This window comes from Muscardinus avellanarius (assembly GCF_963383645.1).
Source record: "Muscardinus avellanarius genome assembly, chromosome: 2".
NCBI lineage: Eukaryota > Metazoa > Chordata > Mammalia > Rodentia > Gliridae > Muscardinus > Muscardinus avellanarius.
In genome coordinates this window covers 22287052-22310988 of record NC_137787.1, presented here as the reverse complement: position 1 = coordinate 22310988, position 23937 = coordinate 22287052, and the positions used below count along the sequence as shown (strand labels likewise).

Below are 23937 nucleotides of genomic sequence, written 5' to 3'. Positions count from 1 at the left end.
AATCATACCCACAATTAGTAGTTTAAAAGATCATAAACACATCTGGGCTTTGTGGTACACACCTGTAATCACAGTACATGGGAGGCCGAGAAAGGAAGATTGTATGCTTGAAGGCAGCCTCAGCAACATATTAATCTCTCAGCAACTTAGATCCTATTTACAAAAAAAAAAAAAAATTAAGAAGGACTGGGACTGGGGGTGGTGGTGCATGCCTATAATCCCAGTACTTGGGAGGCTGAGACAGGAGATTGCATGTTTGGGGCAGCCTCAGCAACATAATCAGACTTCCAGCAACCTGTTCAAAACAAACAATTAAAAAGGGCTGGGGGAGCCGGGATTGGTGGTGCACAATTGTAATCCCAGCATTTGGGAGGCTGAGACAGGAGGATAGAGGTTTGTGGCCAGCCTCAAGCTACTTAGTGAGGCCTTTTGCAACTCAGTAAGGGCTGGGGATATAGCTTGGAGGTAGAATGCCCCTGTGTTCCATACCCAGTACTGAAAAAAAAAAAAAAAAAGCTGGGGGTTTAGCTCGGAGATAGAATGCCCCTGAATTCCATTCTTAGTGCCACAAACAAGCAAACCAACAACCCCATAAACACATATTGTTTCATAGTTCTGTGGCTCAGGAAAACAAGTATGTCTTAGCTGAGTCCAATGACTCCAAGACTCATGATGCTGCAGTCAAGGTCTTAGCAGGGCTACATTCTCACTCGAAGGCTTGATTGGAGATCTGCTAAGCTCATTCAACAAGCTCAGTCCAGAATTCTGCTCTTCACAGACCGTTGGGCCAAGATCTTCTGTCCTCCACTGGCTGAAGCCAGAGGGTCCCCCGAGTCCTCTGCGGTGTGTTCCTCTCCATATAGCAGTGCACAGCATGGCAGGCTGGCTTCCATGGGTGTGAATAAGGAAAAGCTCAGTGAGATGAGCAAGACGGACCACAAAGTCTTTTCCTAAACGAATCCTAGAATCAGTGTCACATTTTGTGGAATCTCTCTGGCTGGAGCAAGCTACTGTGTATAGCTCACACTTCTGAACAGCGGAGGCAGGATTCATTAGGAGCCATCTCAGAAACTGCCCACCATGCTAAGAGCTTGTCCCCCTCCTAAGCAGTACAGCAGAGGCACTGGAGGCAGATACCCAAAAGGCAGGTATTCATCACGTAACTGTGGGGCTCTGCCTTTCATTTGGTGAAAACTCTCTTCCCCTTCACAGAGGGAAAGCAAGAGTCAGTGGCAGAAAGGACACTGCACACTCTGAAAGCAGCAATCATAGCACCGGGGAGTAAATGCTTGCTTATTTTATCTTAAAATGAAAGTTTCTTCTTTATTGCCAGTCATTTGCTTGATAATAAAATAGAACCCAGAAGGGATTTGACTGAGCAACTGAAAATCTGAATCATAGTACCAGCTGAACCCCCAAACAAGTCCCTTACCCTCAGTAAGGGAGACTCAGTTTACTCGTCGGATCATCAGGATAACGAAGTCAGCTTCACAGGATCAATCAAATGACGCTCAGTATCTACCAAAGTTAACTCTTTCATAGAAGGTGACTAAATTGATAAAAATAGACACAATAGAAAATCAAATGTGAACCTCCCCTCTCATGGCATCCCCTAAATGCGTGGCTGCTGATGGGACTTGGTAGAAAACGAGAATATGCCTATGGGACCACGGTGGAAAAACAGCCAAACTCCTTCTTGTTTTCTGATTGTATTATGATATATTAGTTTTCTAGGGCGGTCATGACAAAGTGCCGCAGGCTGTGTGGCTTAAACATCAGAAATGAACTTTCTCACACAGTTCTGGAGGCTGGAAGTCCAAGATCAAAGGATCTGCAGGTCCGGTGGCTTCTGAGGTTTCTCTCCTTGGCTGGAAGACGCTCAGCTTTTGTCACCTCGTCACTTGGTTGTGTATGCACAGCTCTGGAGGCACCCCTTTGTGTACAAATTTTCTATACTTTTTTGTGTTTTTATTGGTGCATTATAGTCGCATATCATGATATAAATCATGTTGAAAATGACACCCATGCACACGCTCTTGGTGCCCCCCTCCCCATCTCCCTCCCTCCCAATACAGAGCACCCAGATTGACCTTGGTGTATATTCACATGTAGACACATAGTCTATGGTAATATTTCTATTAATGAACCTAAGTCTTCCTCCACCCCCACCCTTATAGCTCTTCCCCGGTTCCCCGAGGTTTCTCCTCATCATCTGGAGTCTCTCTTGTATTCCAATTACTCCCTATGCTGCACATATTTAAAAAAAGATATGACCCTTCACTTTCTGTGATAGGCTAATCTCACTTAAGGTAATGTTCCCCAGGGTCTTCTATTTTCTTGCAAATGACATAATTGTATTTTTCTTTATTGCCGAGTAGAATTCCATTGTGTATTTCCCACAGTTTTATAATCCATTCATCTGTTGATGATGGACACTTAGGTTGGTTCCATAGTTTGGATATTGTAAATTGTGCTATGAAAATGGAAATATATTTATTACTGTAGTTCTCTGGTTTCAGCCCCCAAATTTCCTATTTCTATGAGAACACCAGTCAATTCTGCTTATGGCCCAATTTAATAGCCTGGACTTCATCACTTCCCTCGAGGTCCTGTCTCTAAAATATGTCACATTCTTAAATATTTGTGATTAAGGCTTGAACTTATGAATTTAAAGGGACATGATTCAGTCCATTACAGATGGCATGCCTACAACACGCTGAATGATCTAAAAAATCCAAGAGATTAGCATGTAACCAGGTATAAAATTAAGTATATGAAACTTAGAGCTTTATTGCATATCAGTAATGACCCACTGAAAACTACAATGCAAGAATGAGTCCATTCACAATAGCTACCTATCCGTGGTCTGTAAAGTTTTTCCACACAAGCCAGAAGGGAAGCTCTCTTGTAACTCAGGGCTTCATTTGGGTATGTAGGCATAGAAAGTGCATAGTTGGCAGCCAGTCTCATGAAAGTCTTATGAAAATGTTCTATCCTTGTGCTTAAGCCTCTGGCACGGGGCCTCAGGTGCTGAGCATACTGCTGTTGGGTGGGATGCGAGCGGCCACCATCCTAGGGGTCCTTGCTCCTTTCTCAATTAGGAAGCAGTCCTCCAAAGCCTCCCAATCCATTCCATTTTACTCCCACATGGGAATGTGCTAGCACAAGGAGCATTCACACCCTAAAGAACTTTTTCTCCTGGCAAGCATGTCTCAGGCACAGAAGACAGCCCATTAATATAACTAAAACCCTTGTTTAGGCAATTTCCTCAGAACAAAGAGACTCTCTATGCTGAAGGTCTGTTGATGTTTCTAGTTCTTGCCAGATAGAAATTGCTCACAGTTTAAGGAAATTAAAAAACGTTAATTATAGAAGTACTGTGCAATAAAATTTCAACAATATAGGTAAATCAAGTCTTCTTTCTTTATCATTTAGTTTCATTCTCCCCAGAAATGATCACTGTCAGTAGCTTGTAAAAGTATTTAATTATGCACAAAATTATGTGTCTATATATGTACATATGTGTACTCACACAATTAAATAAATATATGTTTGCATACAGTTATGTACATGTTAAATTATCTTATATTTATTTATTTATTTATTTATTTATTTATTTATTTATTTATTTTTGTGGTACTAGGGATGGAACCCAGGGACATTCTACCTCTGAGCTACACCCCCAGCCCTATTTTTATTCTTTATTTTTATTTATTTATTTGGTGGTAATGGGATTTCTGGAAACCCTTCTACTTTCGGGCTACACTCCCAGACCAATTTTATACTTTTTATTTGGAAACATGGTCTCTTAAGTCAACGCAGCTGGCTTTGAACCTGCTCGATCCTCCTGTCTCTGCCTCCCAAGCACAGGGATTACAAGCATGCGCCACCACACCTGGCTTTATTCTTTATTTTGAAACAGGGTCTCACTGAGTTGCAGGGGCCCTCACTAAATAGCTGAGGCTGTCCTCGAACCTGGATCCTCTTGTCTCAGCCTCCTGAATGCTAGGATTACAAGTGTGCACTACCACGCCCAGCTGTATCATCTTATTTTTAAATATAAAATATTTTAAAATCTTAAAGGAGATCATACTGTATATGTTATTCTGCATTTTACTTTTTTTGGTCTCAATAATAAGTCTCAGAAATCTATCTGTATCAGTACATATCTACATAACTACTTTTTAACTTCTATAGACTATATTATGGTATAGATGTAATTTTACTTTATTTGACCAGTCTCCTAGGGCATACATACTATACTGGTCCTCATTAGACCACTTTTACTATTTAAGAAACTCTATGTTTTAAATGCTGCTCTGAGCATTATTGAACACTTCTTATGCAGAGATATAAGAATTTCTTGAGAACAGATGATGTCTCAGTTTATATCGCTCTAACAAAGTACCTGAGACTTGGTAATTAAGCAATAACAGAACTTTATATTTCATAGTACTGGCTGGGGAGTGCAAGGTCAAGGTGCTGCGGATTGGGTGTCTGGTGAGGGCCTGGTCTCTGCTTCCAAGTTGGCACCTTAATTAAATACTGCATTCTACAGAGAAGAAAAAATGCTGTGTTTTCACATAAAACAGAGCAAAAATTGGGCTTATCCAGTTCTCTCCAGCCCTTTAGTGAGGTGTGGGTTCTGTTCACGAAGATGGGACCCTCATGGCCTAATCACTTTTTATAGGCCTCACCTCTTAATACTGTTACGTTGGGAATGAATTTCCAACCTGAATTTGGAGGGTACAGGTATTCAAACCATAGCCAATCCCAGAGGTGAAATTTCTGAGTCCAGTAGTTTACCCATGTGCATTTTTAGTAGATCAGCTCTTAACTGTTTTTTTTTTGTTTGTTTGTTTGTTTCAACTTCCACCCATCAGGGTTTTAAATATCTTAGGTCCAAAGTTTTTGCCTGGATTTCCCAGACACACTTCAACGGGCCCCTCACGGTGTGTGGGTATCAAGTTGAGTGGTTGGTGGCACTGCTGGGTTTGTTAAGTTTTTTTTTTTTATGACTCAGATCTTTCTTCATGTTCTTTTTTTTCTCTTTTTTTTCTTTTCTTTTTCTTTTTTTGGTGGTACTGGGGGTGGAACCCAGGGGCTTTCTACATCCCAGACCTATTTTATATTTTATTTGGAAACAGCATCTCACTGAGTTTCTGAGAGCCTCATTAAGTAGCTGAGGCTGGCTTCAAACCCATGCGATCCTCCTGTCTCAGCCTCCTAAGCACTGGGATTACCAGCGTGCGCCACCATGCCCATCATTCTTCATGTTCTAAACCCCAAATATTTCTTGATAATGAATCAGCCTCATGATGTAGTTCTCTAACTTTTGATTAAAACACAAAATCTTTTTTTTTTTCCTTTTTGGTACTGGAGTTGAAGCAGAGGCATTCTACCTCTGAGCTATGAATGTGTGTGTGTGTGTGTGTGTGTGTATGTATGTGTGTGTTTATGTCTATATATGTACATATATACATATATGTATACACATGTGCATATATGTATATATGCATATGTATATACATATGTTTTTATACATGTATGTAAATGTATAGTAGTTGTTTTGAAACAAGGTCTTGCTAGGTTGTTCAGAGTCTCACGAAGTGGTTGAGGCTGGCTGTGAACCTGGTAAAGCTCAAAATCTTAGTACAAAGTTTATATGTTGAAGGACGATTTATGGACACATAGCTTGCTACAACTTAACACAAAGCAGAATGAAAAACTCTGGGTTATGTCTCTCTCTCTGCCTAGCTCTGCTTCCTCTCTTAGTCTTGGAGTGTGGAGGATGCTAAATTCTTTCCACAGGCATTCTTGATACAAACTTTCCCCAACTCAAGTCCAAACTTTCCTGCAAGGGGCCAGCTGCTCCTTGGACATTGCTGGCTGGTGGCTTACTTTCTGGGTTCCACTAGCAAAACCTTCTGTACTCCTGTCTTCCCCAGACCTGCACCCTGCAAGTCCCTCAAATTCACTTTCTCAGCTCAGATGAGTGTCAGTCTGAGGTTTGAAAAGCATCCCATACTTTTTGAAGGCAGAATCATTTTATTTTGCCCCGATAGTCATATACATTGGTCTGCTTCTTACTAGATCCCTAGGGCAGAGGCCCAGCTTTGTCGGTCCTCATCAGCTTTCTTGAACACAACTTTACAGTTACAAGGTGGCTACATTTGCAGTGACAGCCACTCTAGATGCCATATAAAACTGGCTTGTAATTGAGAAATATATAATAATGGATAGATGAGTTTAACAGATATCTATTATGTACTTCAGTTATGGTGGTGGATGTTGGGTATACTATGGCCAGCAAGCAAGTCAGAAACCCAAACTTTGACCCCCAGCTTCATGAAGCTTACAGTCAGAGAATTGTATAAGAATAGAGTCATGAATATTAAAAGTGATGTTAAGCTTTCTAGTGCTTTTCTAGGATGCGAAAGAATACGAGCTTCTAATTTCAGACTTGGGAGACTGAGGCAGGAGGATTGTGGGTCCCAGAGCATTATAGTGCTTTTCTAGTATAAAAAAGAATCTGACTTTCGAATTCCAGTACTTGAGAGACTAAGGCAGAAGGATCGCAGGTTCCAGGCCAGCCTCTGCAACTTAGTGAGAGTCTCAGCAACCTAGTGAGACCTTGTTTTGAAACAATAAAATTTAAAAAGGTCTGAGGATGTAGCTCAGAGGTAGAATGCCTGATTACTACGTACACACACACACACACACACACACACACACACACACACACAGCATCTGGCCTAGTTGGTGGGGTGGAGGTGGTGTAGGACAGTGGGATGGTATGAAGACTTCACTAACACTACTCCCTCCTCCTGGCAGTTTTCTTTTGCCTGAGTTCACCAGAACCAAGCCTCAGGTCTCCCAAGCCTTGATTCACTGTCCTTTTCTCTCCACTTGATGACCTTGACCTTCAATTTCTAACCAAAACACATAAGACTTAAAAGTCCCCCTAATCTCAATTTTTTCTCTTTGTTGGCTTTCTCTTCCTAGTGGGGGGTACCTGTGGTCTCTTTTCAGAAGCACCACCTCCACCTTGCTCTCCAGCCATTCTACATGTTCATTAAGCAACTATTATGTCCCAGGCACTCTACTAGGGGCTGGTAATGCAGTGGTGGATGAAACACCACACTACTCCTTCTGTGGGAATGTTCAGGCCTGGAGTAACAGTTTGAGTTTATGGAGTCCTCCCCTACCCTCTTTGATCAAATTGACACTTTTAGAATGTAGGTGTTACAGAAAAGGCAACCTGGGAATTCCAGGTGTGTAGCTTGAGGGGCCTAGGACCTTCCATTGCACACCGCTGGTGATGAGCCTCCTCTTTAGTGTGGCTGAGCTGCTCCCCTTAGAGACATATATAACCTGCTGTACATGGTGCTGGGGGCCACTCTTCCAGCATAGGCACCAGGCTGTGGTAGAGCGGTCTTTCACTCCACAGACATTTATGGAACGCTGGTTGCCATCTTTGAGGGATGTGGGAAACTACAAATGCAGTCTGAGTACAGAGGAGACATTCAAGAAGCCCGCAGTGATTTAGTGGGGGAGGATATTGTCCCAACTAGAGAGGCCTTTAGTGAGTAACGTGGATGGGACAGAGCGGGCGGTGGCTCTGTCTCCAGGGAAATTGTGCTCCATTAGGGACGCAAGGTCTGTAGCTATAGTATTATTGTACCCACAGGGACTGAAGACTTCCAGAATGACAAGCACAGTGAGCCAGAAACTGAGAAGTGATAAAGCCCATTCATTCTGCCAGGGTTGATTGGGAGCTTTGTGGTGAACTATGGTAGGAATTTCAGTGAAAGAGGCGATCGATCGTGAGATATAAAAGTAGTCTCTTTGCAGAGGGGTGCCTCTCCTTGGTCTCTAATTACCCTGGAAACCATGGAAAGTCAAGAGGACCTAGAAAGACAAAAGTCTTGGCTAGTCACTGGGAGTCCTGGGGTCTCACTGTTGGTCTGTTCAGTTGGGGTGAGTGTAATCTGTGCTCTATTCAGGGGGACGAATGGGCACAGGGACTCCTTGGAGGGCTCCAGGATGTTTAGAAGACCTACCTTTTAGTTGAGGAAACACAGGCATGGAAAATGGGCCCCTTTTACATCTAAATATCTTTAAAAAGTGAATTTAATTAAAATTCAAGTTAGAAGGCAAGCAGAGAGAGAGAGAGAGAGAGAGAGAGAGAGAGAGAGAGAGAGAGAGAGAGAGAGAGAGAGAGAACTGTTTAAGTCTTTGCTCTGAGCCCACACCTGTCCCCACCTCGCAGGGCACCTCCACCCACTGCCCTTGCAACACACCAGACCAGACTGGGCGGGATGCCAGCCTTTCTTAGATACAATCGAGGCTGCCAGACCCCCTCCCCCAACCTCCCTCCTGGGAGACACAAAGGGCTTCTGTGACTCACACAGGAGTCACAGAGTCCTCCTTTTTCTTTCTAGCAACACTAGTGAAGCTGTGGGGCGCATCTCCCGGTGGTAAATGTTGCTCAACTCGCCGCGTAGTGAATGATGTGAGGGTTTTTACTTTTCAGTAACTGAGACAACCCTCTAGATGGACACACTTATTTTTCTCTAGTATAGATCCTTTTGCAGAAATTTCAGGCCAGGGTCCCTGTTTGGTTGTTGTGAAAGTTGAGAGGAGGAGAATATTCCAGAGAGGTACTAATATCTATAGAGTACTTAGGATGCAGGGATATGTATGAGTTGTTTTGCATAGGGATCTTACACAGATTATCATGCCGATCCTAGAAAAAGGTATTAATCCAATTTTACAGAGTGTGTAAAAAACTTCTCACACCCTGGAGAAGTTGGGTAATTTGTTCAAGGTTCCTTAACTGTCAAGTGGTTATGATGAGATTCCTAGGTAGAATGGGCTGGTCCCAAAGGCCTTGGTCTTTTTGCTATAGCTTGTGACTGAGGGTCTGAATCAGCTGGTCCTGCCTCCACCAGGTCCAGACTGGTGACAAATGTCACTTTCTGTTCTTACCATCCATCCTGAATCATCCTAGGTCTACTATCAATCTATCCACTTTGGACACTGATGTGGTCTGGGTTTCGGGCAGGGGACTGGAACAATGGTGGGGGGGCAGTGAAAGCAGAGTTTCAGTTTGGGGCCTGTTCCTGAGCCATCTTCTGTGTGTCCTTTCCAATCTCTAGACTTCAATCCCTTTACTTGTAAAAGGTGCAGTGGCTTAGTGGTTAAGCACATCGACGTGGAGAGCAGGTGGGCTGGTCAAACTCCATCCCTGCTGCTCTCAAGCCATGGGACCTTGGACAAACTGCTGGAGCTTTTGGTGGCTCAGTTTCTCATCAATAAAATAGAGATCCTAATAGTCTCTACTTCATGTGATTGTGGTGATGGTTAAATAAGTCAGTACCTACGATGCTCTTAGAATATGTGGTATAAGTGTTTTACAAGCATTGCTGTTATTATGATTCTTAGGCATAAAAATTCCTGAAATCTCATATCTAAATTAATATATGGAAAATAATATGAAACTTAAAGCTGAGTGCCATACCATCTATATTTTCTACTTTTCTACTTTTTGTTTCTGTGTATGAGAGAGAGAGAGAGAGAGAGAGAGAGAGAGAGAGAGAGAGAGAGAGAGAGAGAAGCAATGTGCATAGATCATGGTGATAATTAGATATCAAAATCAAATTTCTTCTCCCCACACACTATTTGGCTGTGTGAAACAGAATTTCATGATACATTAAAAATAGAAACCTTTGAAAATTTTGTATATTATACATTTATAATGAACAAAATTTGAGATGATCTATTAAAAATTAAAAGTTGTCTTGGTAGAAAATATACTGTGGTGAGTGATTTTTGCCCCCAGGCATCCAGAAAAGTGACCATTTTTGTTATCATCAAGGGCAACAGGATGATAATATGGGCTGTGAGAATAGACAACAGAACACAGCAACCATCTTCTCAACCCTGAAACCTAAAAGATAATTTCACCAAGCCCAAGAGGGGAAGGAGAGTTTGTCTGTGTGCACTGGAGTTGGGAAGGTGAGGGTAGACAATGGGCTTTGTTCATCCCTGCATTGCTTGCTTAGCACAAAGCCTGGCTTATGATGGGAATGTAGGGGATGAGGAGCCGCTAAACTGTGAAAGTCCAGAAGAGCCGAGGCCAGCTTTGTCAAAAAGAAATATAGAAAATAGGTGTCATATTTGTAATTTAAAATTTTCTAGTTTAAGTATCTATGTTTGGAAAAAACAAAGAAGAAATATGTAAAAATCAATTTGTTATTTTATTTAACCTAATGTCTAAACTGATTTCAACACGTGCTCAAAATGAAAAATTATTAGTGAAATATTTTCTTTTTATACTAAGTATATGAAAACTAGCATGTAACAGTAAGTGCCGATCACCACTCAAACTAGTCATATTCTGAGAACTCAGTAGCTGAGTGTAACCAGCAGCTCCTACACTAGACAACTTAGCCCTGGACCCCAAGGACCTTCTATTTGTTAAAACACTCTTGTTTTCTGTCTGGGGTGGAAGAAGGGAAAGAGAGCCGTCATTTTTCTTAGGAATTAGGCATGGGAAGAGGAAGTCCCTAAGGTCAGGGCCTTACCTCACCCCAACTTTATATGACTATAGTCTTGGCTTCTGTGGAAAGAATCCATGACTTCCAAACACATTTACTTTTGCTGAGGCAGAAATAGGAAATGTGCCTATGGACAATGTGCCTGACCATCCGACAGTCTCAGCCCTGCACTGAAGCTCTGTGACTCCCCCTTGCTAGTCCCTTTGCTGCGAACTCTCTTGATAAAATTTAAAATGTCCTACATGGACGGGGTGGAGCTGAAAATAAAAACAACTTCTGGTTCTGGTGGTGAAAGTAAAATGTATGTTATACACTCTACATCCATTGTGTTAAGATGCCAGTTTTATAGGAAAAATTGCATGCTATAAAGGTGTTCATAGAGGTAGGGATTAAAAAACTGGCTGGTATTTGCTCAGAGATGCAAAAGTTTTACCTTATGCAGCTGGTACCCTGGAATTCTTTGCAGGGTAGCAGTACATTGAATCCATTGCAGACATTATCAGATATGGCTGACCAGCATACATACCCCGTTCTTTGGCAACGGTCTTTCTATTTTCCTTTTAGGACCAACCCTGCCCTACTGCAATAGACATTGGACCATCATTTTCTCTTTAAACTTGGGAGACGGTGATGTAAAAATGGAAAACAATTGGAGTCCTTTCAATTAGAGAAGAGACCTTGAGCTCCTGGATGCTGCCACCTGGCTCCCACTGTGAGGCCCAGTTGTCCAGCTCCTGCTGCTCTTCCCTGAGAAAGGCTACCCCCGCCCAACCCCATGGATTTGCTCCTCCCCTACTCCTCTTTCTGAGTTAGCTAGATTCTGTTGGTCTCAACCACATGCAAACAGATATACATTGATTTTTGTTTTTGTTTTTGTTTTGGTACTGGGACTTGAACCCAGAGGCATTCTACCTTCAAGCAACACTTCCAGCCTGATTTTATTAATTTCTTATTTGGGAATAAAGTCTCACTAGGTTGCTGAAAGCCTTGTTAAGTTGCTGAGGCTGGCTTTGAATCTGTGATCCTCCTGTCTCAGCCTCCCAAGTACAGGGATAATAAGCATGTACCACCATGCCCAGCTACAGGTACACATTTTGAGCAGATTTGTGATTTGCAGCCAGGGTGGGGAGGGGCAAAGAAAAGTACAAGGGAAAGGACTAAGTAGTTAAACAGAAATCCCTTTCAAGTCACTGGTGTTGGCCAAAGGGAGAAAAGCCTCGCTTGTGTCCAGGGCATTTTCTCATCTCTTTTAAATATGTCTCTGGAAAGTACGATCCCCATGGTCTGAGGTGGTGTGGCCAGTCCCAGGTTCAAAGGCCAAAGGCAGCAGAGAGAGCCCTGGGCCAGATCAACCCCTCTACCTATACTTGACAATGTTGCTTTCAATTCCTAGTGAGATGTGACTGCTGGCTGCATTTTTTTCCTTTAGTCCTTTAGATTTTTTTTTTTTAATTGAAGAGGACTTTAGAGAGATCATCTCATCTCTTCCCTTACTTCTTATGATCTCCTGGGAAGTCCAGTCAGTCTCAGATAGGGTTGATGAATTGTCATGGAAATTTGGGGAGAGCTGAGTTAGGAACTGCTTTCAGGGCTTCCGAGTATTTGATAAGTTGGGTCCCTCCCCTCCCCCACATGATCTTGTGGCGGGGACAGGAGGAGGAATCCTGGAAGCGGAGATACCTGTGAGACTCTAGGTGCCAGGAGACCTACTTGAGATCATGAGACTACAGATGTCGCGTGAGAATCGGCGTTCCCATGAGCAGTCCCACCCCCCAAAATACCGGCTTAAAAGAAGGATCATTTCCACCCTGCCTCGTTGGTGATTCAGCGGGCTAATTTGGACTATGCTGTGGGACTCCTCAGGCAGATGACTCATCGGTCCCTTCCCCCGACCCGCTGACCTCGCCCCAAACCCCCAAATCCTGAAAGTGCCGAGTTCTTTCAGATTAAAGTAGATTTTTGTCACCTTGGTGGGTACTTTGCCTCCTTTGTGGTCTCCCCAAGCCCCAACACCCCCAGTTCAACCTTTCAGTATTCTGTATACCCTGGGTATTCACTGTGTGGTTCTTTAGATGAGTACCATCAGTACCAGCTGGGAGCTGCTTAGAAATGCAGTCTCACCCTGGACTCACCCTAACCTACAGAATCAGAATCTGCATCCTTTTTTTTTTTTTTTGGTACTGGTGATTGAATCCAGGGCATTCTACCTCCAACCTATACACTCCAGCCCTACTTTATTTTTATTTTGTTTATTATTTTTATTCTTGCTAAGTTGCTGAAACTCACCTCAAACTTATGATACTCTGTCTCAGCCTCCCTAGTACTGGGATTACAAGTGTGCAAAAACACACCCAGCTCAGAATCTGTATCTTACTGGTAACCACAGCTGATTACATGTACATTAAAGCATTCAGTAGTATTGTTATATTCTTGGTGTGGTATTATTCTTCTATGTTTCTGAAGGAAACTATTTCAATAAGTAAAGGCTCACTTTCTAGTCCTGTGGAAGACTGGATCTCTTCTTTGGTTTTTCATTCTTAAGTACAGTTGAAGATGATCCCCATAGATTGTGAAATGCAAGGTGTTTTCAGTAAAAAAAAATCTGTGTGTTAGACCTGAAGACTTCATAACTAATTACAGAGATTACCTGTTGCTAAAGGAAAAGAAATAAACATGATTCTAATCAGAAGACTTATTAATCTATCCTTGGTTTCTTTTCACCAACATCCATACTCAGATTTATTTTTTACAACTCTTTGAGGATTTGGGTTCATTGATTTGTTTCCCAATACACAATGGGTGTTTGTGTGTCCCGGTGTGTGAACCTTACGCCCCTCACTCTGTGGATGGCCCTGCCTCTTGCTTCAGGAGTCTACAGTCTGGTTGGAGAGATAAATCACCCCCGGCTCTCAGATTTCATAAGGGAGGGAAACAAGCCTCAGGCAAATGCAGACATTTTCTGATGTCAGGACCCAGCCTAAGCAGAGGCTCAGGAGAGGCTGAGGGGTGCCAGGTCACAATGGGAGCCCATAGCTGGCTCTCTGCAGAGCAAGCAGGCCCCACTAGGGAAGTGCGTCCGTGGGGGCAGTACTCAGCCTCCTGTAGTGTGGCTTCCTGAGGCCCAGGTCCAGAGAGGAGGGAGAGAGCTTCTAAGTTACTCAGGACCTACCATTGATAGCATTTTAAGTGCTCACAAGCATCCCTTGAGGTAGATACTATGACATTTTACAGATAAGGAAGATGGGGCTGATAGAGGTTACAAAATCACTGCTGTAGAATAGACATCCAGACACAGGGCTGGCTTTCCCGGTGCCCATGCCTACTGTCCAGGATGTCCCACTCCCTTCTGCCCAAAGTCAGGCTTGGTCATAGAGATGGAGTTGTGCCATAGAGATTAAATGTCCCCAGTTGCGAGAAGAAAGTTATATGAATATGTACAAATGGGTCAATCAAAGCCATGATGCGGGAGCATTGGGCTCAGATGGAATCTGGACTCTGGCTTCAGTGCTGGGCACTTTCTTGCACTGGGACAGAGTGGTGACGGATCTCATCTGCACCACTCTGGGGCTCTTGGCTAGGATGGCAGAGATGGCTGCAGAGCTCCACTGAAGGCGAGCCCTGGAGAAAGATGGCACCAGGCACGAGGAGAGGCAGGCTCTGCAGAAGCAAAATAGCCAGTTTCATCATTCATTAACCTGGCAAGGCACACCAACCAGGGCTCTTGGAGGTCAGGGATTAAGATCCTGTGCTGTTCCATCCTTCCCCCAGGGCCAGTGAGTGAGGAGTGTTCAGAGTGCAGAGCCACAGTGAGATGGAGTGTTCAGGTTGCTGCTGTTCTCTGGTCTCAAAGGACAGAACCTTTGGGTGACCCCGACAACCAAGCCTGAGGCTTGTCAGACATGGACTGACTGCCCCGGGTGCACAAGGTCTCCTCCCAGCTGCCATTTCTGACTTCATCTCCACAGTCCAGCCCCGAGTATTCCTCCAGAGCCTCCTGTTTGCTTGTGGTCAGCTTAACAGACACACTGGTCCCACCCAGGGTCATCTGAAGGAGTCTCAGGGCAAGGGGTGGGGCTCAGCCATGCTCCCCACAGGTCTTCCATCTACACATGGACCCTCCAGACTTCACTGCTCCCACGGGACCCTGCAGCCAGGGGGGCAGAGGCCTCGTATCCAAGTCAGCTTACAAGAAGGTCAAGGTGACCCATAAGGGCTGATGGCCAAGATTCTTAATTTTTTTTTGTTTGAATTTTCGTTTTCCAAAAAAGCCAAAGAAGTGATGACTTCAGGACATGGCGTTCCAGAGAAAACTGGGAGAGGAACAAGGTCTGCCTTGGTTAGGGAGATGGGGAAAAATCACGCAGAGAGTGAAGTCTTCCAGTCTCCCTGAGGCACATCACTCTAGTCCAAAGACCCACAGGTGCTGGGCCTCTGGGAGCCATAAAGAGGGACAGAACGAATGTTCCTGGGGGGCAGGGACTAAGTCAACACCAACTTGGAAAATTCTCAATATGTGAGCCTGGAAAATGTTCCTATAAACAGAGTTTTCCGGGCAGCTGCCACTCCCTCACAGCTTGTCCAAGAGGGCAAAGGCTGAAGTCACCGACATCAGGGGCTCTCTTACCTCCACAATCCCGGGGCTATTTTCCACTCTTCTGTCCTCAGGATTAATTAGGGAGTTTTATCATTTAGAAAATTGTGGGAATGAAACATTGAAATAGAAGAACAGTGCAGTGTCTTGGTTTGCAGGTAAAACTATTACGCAAATGACATGAAAATACACACAGAAACCTTGACACCTTGCTTTTGAGCCCCTTCTCTTACTTACTCCACCTCTATTATTGGCTCCTGAAGGGATTTTGGGAGAAGACTAACTGGGTGCTGAAGTGGCAAACTTCTAAGAAGTCTCAAGGAAGAAGACATTTCGCCTAGGAAGTCGTATTGGCCATCACTGTTGTATTACTGATGCTATTTTTCAGTACTTGCTGTCACTTGATTCCCCGAGAGACTGGGGCTTCAGCTTTGAATCACCCATATCCCTTGTCTGCTGGCTTCTATGTTCAACAGGAGCATCAGCCAGAGGTTAGTGATATCGGGCATTTTAACCTGCCTCCAGGATTGTAGCCACAGCTGCGATCCTCAACAGTCTGCACCAGGGGGGCGTCCACCTGAACAGTCCTGGCTTGCATTAGGCTCGTATAATTCTATTTTGTCCTTTTGTTCTTCCCACCTAAGGGGCTCAGGATAGAATCCGAAATTTTCTTCTTTGCAATTAGTCCCTTCAGTAATGTCTTTTCATTTGAGACATCTGCAGAGATGACAGATAAACCCCCTAACCAGTTTGGCTTCCCGGTCATAAGTTTCCCGTGGGCAGCTGATGTCACACTCTCTCCATCACTAACCTTCTGGTTTGTTCCTAACTGTTGACTTGGCCTTGTGGGAAGGCCGTCTTTGTGCAGACGGGCAATCTGAAGGATGGCGAGAGGAAAAGGCAGCAGAGTGCAGGTACTTCCCATTAGCCATCTTGCAGTGTTTCAAGAACTCCAGATGAGAAGTTAAAAGAGCTTTGTTCAGTTACACTGTGGACAACATATGGATGGGAGATTACGTGAAAGATTGGAAGCAGGGACAAGCAGGGAGGATGAGGGTTGTGAAGGCGGATGATTTTTGTCTCTATTTTGCAGACAAGATTCAGTTCAGAGAAACACAAGCTTGGTTCAAAGGCGAGTTTGAAGTGTCTGTATGCCTGATGAGCTTGTGTACTATGCCTGATGAGCTTGTGTACTTTTCACATGAGCTTGTGTACTATGTCATGCTAGCCTTGCCTCCAGTCTTGTCCATTTCAAACCAAGTCTAGGCTTAAACCTTCACTTCCCACACAGACACTCTGTCCGGATCAACCTTTCAACACCCTGCTCTCCCTGTCCATGCTGTTAGTGGAGGAGGAGCCCCTCCAAATGTCCTGCATTTCTGGGTCAAGTCTTTAGCTTTAGTGTTATTTCCCCCCCTGCCATGCTATCTCTTGAAACATCTGGTGTCCTTGGCTCATAATTGGCACTCGGCTGAACTCATTTGTTTCTTCCATATTGGTATGAGAGATGGAGCTTTGGGAGAGTGACGGTTCATGGCCCTTCTGGCTGTGAGTTACAAAGAATTGAGTTAAAAGACAAATTACTTTGATATTTTTCATGTAATGGTTTCCTACTGTTTAATTCTTGCCCCAGCCTGTCCGGCTCAGAAACCCACAACCAAAAGATAGCAAAGGCAACATTGCAATTTTCAAGTTTTTATTGAGATGTTGGGGGGAGAAACAGCCAACATATACATTCCTCACTCCATCACGACTGGCATTTTATCCACACGATAGGCTTTTCTCTGGCTTTGATCTAACTTCAGGTCTCCTTGGCAGTTCTCCTCTCGTTGCTGCCTGGCGAGGTTCGAAGGTCACCAGGGCACAGACCCTGGTGGGTCACAAGTGGGAGCGGTAATTGCGATTGGCTGTGGAGGAAAGAAGGTTGCGAAAGGGACACTTGTTAGAACAGACCTATCAGCACTCTTCTTGCCCAAATAGGGACTGAGCCGCTGGAAATAATCTCAGGCTGAGATTTCAGGGTCACACAAGGGCTGCCTCCAGGAGGCAGGGGGCAATGTGCCTCCCAAGCTCAATGGCTCCCCCACTCAGTCCTCACTTACCATCATCGCCCCGTTTTCTGCCCTTCAGGCTGCCCTTCCGGTACCTTCTTTTGCTGCTACCTCTCTTGACGCCCTTGTGAGGGGATCGGTTCTTGCCCCTCCTCATGCCATGGCTCTTTAATTTGCGGCTGGTCGACATTGTAATTTCTGCCAAAATGAAGGGCTTTGCAAAGCCCGGAGGCCACGAGTCTGGGTATTTAAAGACTTAAGGCATTGTGACTACCAAGGGGGTGGGGCTTAGCAAGCGGGTGGGACTCTCTTGTGATGTCACTGGCCTTTTTTGCACTTTGGTCATATATATGAAATAGGGTGGCCCCTTCAGTGCAGTTCAAGGCTGGCCCTCGAGTTTGAGGTCCTTTTTACGTTAGTTGAAGCTTTCCAGACAGATGTTATTGAGCAACCAAATCCCATCCCTGTCCTAGGCATCTGGGGGAGTCCCAGAGACCTAAAAATATGAGTCTCCCACTGGTAGGACACCTAACAGTCATGAGTGTGTGTATACATGCCTGTTTAAACCTCTCACAGCATCTCAAGGTAACAAATGTATTTCTATAAGCACTCGACTCTAGGAGATTTGATTCAAAATATACATTTTCTTTCATCCAACTCAGGGTTTCTCAGTCTGGGTACCACTGACACCACAGGCTGGGTAAGTTTTGGTGGGTCCTGTGTATTGTAGGATATTCAGCAGAATCCCTGGCCTCTACCCATTAGATGTCAGTACAGCCTCTGCAGATATGATAGCCGAAAATATTTCAGAAAATTTATTCCTTTGGGATACTGGGGGATATGAGGGGCAAAGTCATGCTAGTTGAGAACTATTGGCCTGACAATTAAAAAATTAGTCACAAATATTTATTGCTTTTCTAGGCTATGCTATCTACGTAGGTGCTAAAAGATAGTGGATTAAAAAAAATAGATCTCGCGTGCATGGAACTTTTAGCACAGTGGAGAGGAAGCTATTACATCAGGTATCTACAAAAACCAGGCAATAATTTCTTAGGAGCTTATTTTGGCTGGGGCAGAGGGGAAAAGGGGTAACTTTCCAATGTGGTGAAGGATGAGGCTACAGAGAGAGGCAGCGACCAAACCATCCTTGAATGCCTTAAAAATGTTAACAGGATAACATGATGAACTTAAGAGGCTTCTGGGTGGGCCATGGCTTGAGGAGGTGAGCTTAGTGAATAAAAAGAGGCTATTTTTTTGGATTGGAGAAGAATAGGAATTGAACCTAGAGGAATTCTATCTCTGAGCTACATCCCCAGCCCAAATTTTATATATATATATATATATATATATATATATATATATATATATATATTATAATTTTTTTTTAATTTTGAAACAGGGTTTCACTATATTGCTGATGCTGGCCATTGAACCTACCAGCCTCCTGTCTCAGCCTCCCAAATACTGGGATTACAGGTATGCACCACTGGTATAGTTCATTATCTCTGTAACATTGGCCTTCAAGTCCAGACAACAAATTCTAATAGTGTGAAACTCTGTTTTGAGCCTGGATTGCCTGTCTTGTGTGTTAAACTGGTTTCAACAGGAGATGGTAGGTCTTGGCTCTGGTCTTGACTGGACTTTGAATCCTTTTGGGCTAGGTGACCTCTGAGCTGTCCTGGCTCTGGCAAGTAGCCTCCTGGCAGTTAAGGACTGTATCCTTTGTTTCTGTGGCATCTTCCACAGGTGTTACATGGTCCACAGTAGGTGGTCAGTAAACATATGTTCAGTGTAGTTTGGCATATCATGGGGACAGATAGTCCAACACAGAATGACTGTGCAAATGGGAACATTTCCATAGAGGGGAGGGGGTAAAAGACATCTCCACCTGGTTCCTCTTGGCTCTGTGCTGGCCTCTGATCTCTGACTCTGCTAGCTGAAATATTTACAGAGGAACAAGCCTCTTTGATTTGGGAGACATTTTTCTGGATGGTTATGGAGATGAGATACTATTTCTCTCCCCAGTCCTTCCCAACCCTAAAAGATCTGCTGTGCCAAGGAGAAGCTGAGATCACAGGGAAGAAGGCAGCCAGTCCAGAGAGTTGATGAAGAAACAAACAAACAAAAAGGTCTCCTTCATGCAGGGTCGAGGAGCAGTTCTGGTCTTAGACACCAGTGCTGAGAAACTTGAGCTGCAGAAAGCCCAGCATGGGGGAGGCGATTCACAGGCCCGTGAGGGGCAAGGGTTGGGCTGAGGTGTTTGGGTTGGCTCCTGTAGCAGACCTCCTGGGGTACAGAGCAGGGTTGAGCACTGGCAACTGCAGCCTGCCCTGCTTCTCTTTCCATTTCTGTCCCGGTGTTGCATAAGCCAATGGCAATTTAGATGGAGCTTCGCAGGCCCAGAATGAAGGGAGCTCTTCTTTGGGAGCCATCTGTGAACCCGGTCTGCCCATTATCTCCTCACCTTTCTTTCTGCACCTTTTCTTTTGGGGGGTGGAGTGGTAGGCTGAGGAAACAAGCACTAGAAGGACCCCGGAGTTACTTCCTTCAAATACCCCCCGCCCCAGGAGTAGCAGAGTCAGCCTGCAGTGCCTGTCTCCCACACCTCGGCTTCCCCAGTGGGCCTCAGCTTTTGTTCCTTTTTGCTTGATTTTATTTTTATTTCTAATCGATGAAGGAAACCGGATATTTTCTGACAGTGGTTAACACTTGGAGAGATGGAGCATTCTGGCCTTTTTAGCAGAGATGCTATTAGCTCCTTCATTCTTGGGGGCTGGATGTTGTTTTACCTGGGCACAGGTAGATGGACTTCGTGGTGTCTTTATCTCCTAAGTAAACAGCCAATATAACATTACAAAACAGGGCTTGGAAGCCAGTTCTCACACTGGCCAGGTTCTCAGGTTAGGAAGAGCTGGCTTAGGGTGTACTGTTTTGGAACTCAGATCTCTAGCTGGATCCCATCTCACCTCTCCAAACTTGTTCCATTAATTTTCCTGGGGAGTCTAATAGATGTCTTAACAGGGGTTGGATCTTCCCAGCAGGCTGTGACTTGGGGTTTATTAAGAGGGAACACGGAAAAGCTGCCGACAGCCCTTACACATGCTGATGACTCAGTCTGCGTCCCTCTCAGAAGTCTAAGTCTCTCCAGATGTTGGCCTCGGCTGGGGAGTGGGGACCTTGCACCGGTTCACATGCACACCCTGTCTTTTGTACTGCTGTGGCAGCTGCTGCTGTTCATATAGACAGAGGGTGTTGGGAAAGGGAGGAAGCGAAAGCTGCTGAGAGAAGTATCTCACCAAAGGGCAGACTCTCTGAACCCTGAACACATCTGTGTTTGGTAGAGAATCAAGAGAGACCAGAGACCCGGGTGAAGGGGTGGGTTCAGAGAAAACAAAAGGAGGGACCTCAGTTCTATTCACCTGTTCCACACAGGTCTAGGAAACATAGGGTGCATCTTGGTTCTGTGGATGATCAAGTTTCTGCCTGAAGAGGTTTTCCCATTTTCCTGCCAGGCTGCTCTCCCATCCTTTCAACTGCATTCCCCAATTTTCTTTTCATAAATCTTATTTTTCAAGAATAGGTTAGGCTGTTAAAAGATGGGGGACTCACAAGACTGATGGCCCTGCTCCTTCGGGCAACCTAGACTTGTCTGAGAGGCTGTACTTGGGCACTGCTAGAGCCAGGGATAGACCCAGGGTTGCTGATCCCCAAGACTGCCTACTGCTCCACCATGGCCTCTTCTCTTGGTGAGAAAATGTATATGGCCTTGACTCTGCCATTTGCCTTGTCTCTCATGAGCATGTTGCTGGACCACAGTGAAGGAATCTAACATTTAAAAGTGAGAGATAACCAGGAAAAAGTAGCATGTCCGTTGAGGAAGGTCACACATTTGGAGGGCCTCTGGACAAATTAAATTTCCCATTTTAAGATACTTCAAGCTTTCACTTGTTTTAATTTTGGATCTCAGGAAAATCAATTCCTCTTACCATCACTTTGGTCTTCCCAAGACAGCACTAAGTCCATATGGTGTGGTGATATAGAAAGTCCAAATTTTATGCTTCAGAAAGGGCCAAATAAAATTTTCACCTGAACATGCTCCGTTACTACCCTTATTTCCCATTCATTAGCACAAGAAAGTGTCCCTTCTTTGAATACTCTTGGAATACAGCTCCCATCACTAAAGGCAAAAGTAGGTTAGCATCCTAAGATGATGGAAAGGAGTGTTTTGAAAGTCCCACATATATTAAATTATTTACTCTCATGTGATCACTAGGAGCAAATATGTTTTAATCAATCTACCAACTTCAGTAAGGAACTTTGAGCTGGAGCAGTTCTGGAGAACAATTTCATAATAAATAGGCCTGGGGAGGAAGGGTAACTTGGACAAAGTCATAAATTATAGACAGAGTCAGATCTCCTGCCCAATTTCCTAATCTTCAGTCCAGGCTTTTTGCCACAGTGCCACAACACACCACAGTTGAAATTTCTTGCCCCCCCCCCTGCCCAAACCCCGTACATTTTCTCTGCTTCTCTCTTTTTCTTTCATCTTTCGAGAGCCAAGTCTTAGAGCTCTTGCCCTCTTGAAATCATCCCACAATCTCAGGGCCATTAGATCATTGAGTCTGAAGATACCCAGCCCTTAGAAAGAGGAAAATTTGCCACCTAGAGGAAGAGGTCCAGAGAGCCAGAGTGAGGTTTCCACACATGAAGGTCGCCACCTTCACAATGGGTTCCTGCATCATTCACGCATGATTTCAAAGCATTGTGACCACTCTGCTGGTGCTAGTACACTGGATGAAGTGATGCCTAGCGTAGCCTTATGTCACTCATATCGAGAATATAGTCTAAGAAGTGTGTCATTAAGGCAATTTCATCTTGTGTGAATATCATAGTTTGTAATTACACAAACTAATCTGACGCTAACATTCTTAGGTGACATAATCTCATGGGACCACTTTTGTACATGCAGTTTGCCATTGACCAGGATGTCCCTACGTGAGACATCCATTTCTGGATTCTTTTAAACATGATATCTTCTATAACTTTAGTAACGAAGGTTGTATCAAGAGAAATCATTTCACAATTCAATCTCATCTCTTTGACTTGACTGGCTAGACCTCTGTTTCCTACTCTTAGTGGTGACAAACTGAAGGCAAAGAGGGGAACTTTGCTCTGTCCTGAGACCACTGAAAGATGGAGCTGACAAGTTTCGCCTGACAGCATCACTGCCTATATGGTTCCACCAATGTTTTTTGGGGGGCAGAATTCTCACATTTGGAGGTTTCAAACACTGGGCATAGTTGTATTTATGTTTATAAAAAGGAACAAAGTAACCCTTTGGCTGCTCTTTCTAGTCTTGGAATACTGCAGTTCCAAGCACCAAGATGTGGTATCATTCACCCTTCCCAGACTCTTGTGCTTGGAGAGCAGACACAACTTGCCCAGCTAAATCTTAAAAATAAAGCCTCAGTCTTTGCAGGAACAAATGATGTACTCAGATGCTTTAAATGTTTCAGCAGGACTTTATTGTCAAGAATCTCTTGATACTGGGCAGCCCTATTTTTTTTCCTGGGAGGGTTAGGATGACCTGGAGCTATTCTGGGTTCTAGGGAGGACTCTGTCACCATGAAGAAACATTGTCTTCCTCAGTAGACCACTGTCTTGTATTAGTGAGAGTGATATTTTGTTCATGTTGCAAGAAAGTGAGGGCAAAACCGAGGTTCAAAAGCTCCATGGCTAGGGTGAAGAGTCTCTGGAGGTTCTTCAGGTGGGCACCCGAGGCCAACTTGATGGTCCCCAGATTCTCCCATATGATTTTGTTACCCTTTTAGCTGTGATTTGGTCGTGTATAGATTTGCCACTTCCTGAGACTTGTTCCAGGCACAAAATCATGTCTCCCCAGCACTAGCTATCTTCTTATAGGCATAGTGCAAGGTGAATATGCTGGCTTTATGGTAAGAAATCAAGAATTTTGAGACAGGAGAGCAGAGCATAAACCTGGGGTTCCCCTGCACAGGGCTCATTATGATTCATGAGTCGCATGACCATGAAGCCCATCCTGCCCCTCCCCTCTCACCCAGCTCTTGCTACTTACACACACAGGTCAGACAACTCTGCCTCCCTCTCTTCCTCTTCTCCACCTTTGTTGCTCTCCCCACCATCAAAACCTTGGGTCTTAACTTAAAGAACAATGACAGAAGAACTGTAGGATTATCTTTAGAGAAGTCTTTCTCTGCCAGAAAGTGTAAAAAACTGGCTTTAAAGAGAGAGAAGGGATAACATGCCTCTTGGGACCTCCCTGCCAATGTGGCCCTCCAAGCTGGCAGCATCTCATAGCCACACACCTTAGGCTGGGAGCCCAGGCGTGTCCTTGGCTTTTCCCCTCTCCTCCCTGGTCCTTGTTGACCCTCCTTTCACAGTGCTCACATTTCTGTGACCCAAACGGGCAGTTCCCTTGATCTATCCTGGGTTTCATGATCTTCGAGTCTTTTCTCTTGCAGAACTCTATCCAATGAAACTATCTAAACCGAATCATGTCACTCTTAAAAACGTTTGGGATATTTTCTGTCTTCAGGACAGAGCTTATTTCCCTCATCGCATCTCAGTTCCACACCCTCCCAGCCCCAGCCTTGCTCCCTAGCTGTGTCCATTATTCTCTCCCTCAGGCAACTTCTGCTGCTGTAACCAAATTGGATTCTTTCAAAAGGAAAAGGAAGTGTAGGCATTCATGGGA

The 23937-nt window shown here is 44.4% G+C and overlaps 1 protein-coding gene across 1 annotated transcript; it reads right to left on the bottom strand.

The window, feature by feature from the left end:
- Positions 1 to 17031: 17031 nt before the first annotated feature.
- Positions 17032 to 17394, bottom strand: TNP1 (transition protein 1; the record flags this gene model as incomplete). Its single annotated transcript, XM_080688840.1, has 2 exons — positions 17032 to 17060; positions 17256 to 17394. 2 exons carry the CDS (start codon positions 17392 to 17394, stop codon positions 17032 to 17034), a joined length of 168 nt encoding a protein of 55 aa, XP_080544966.1.
- Between the last annotated feature and the right edge of the window lie 6543 nt (positions 17395 to 23937).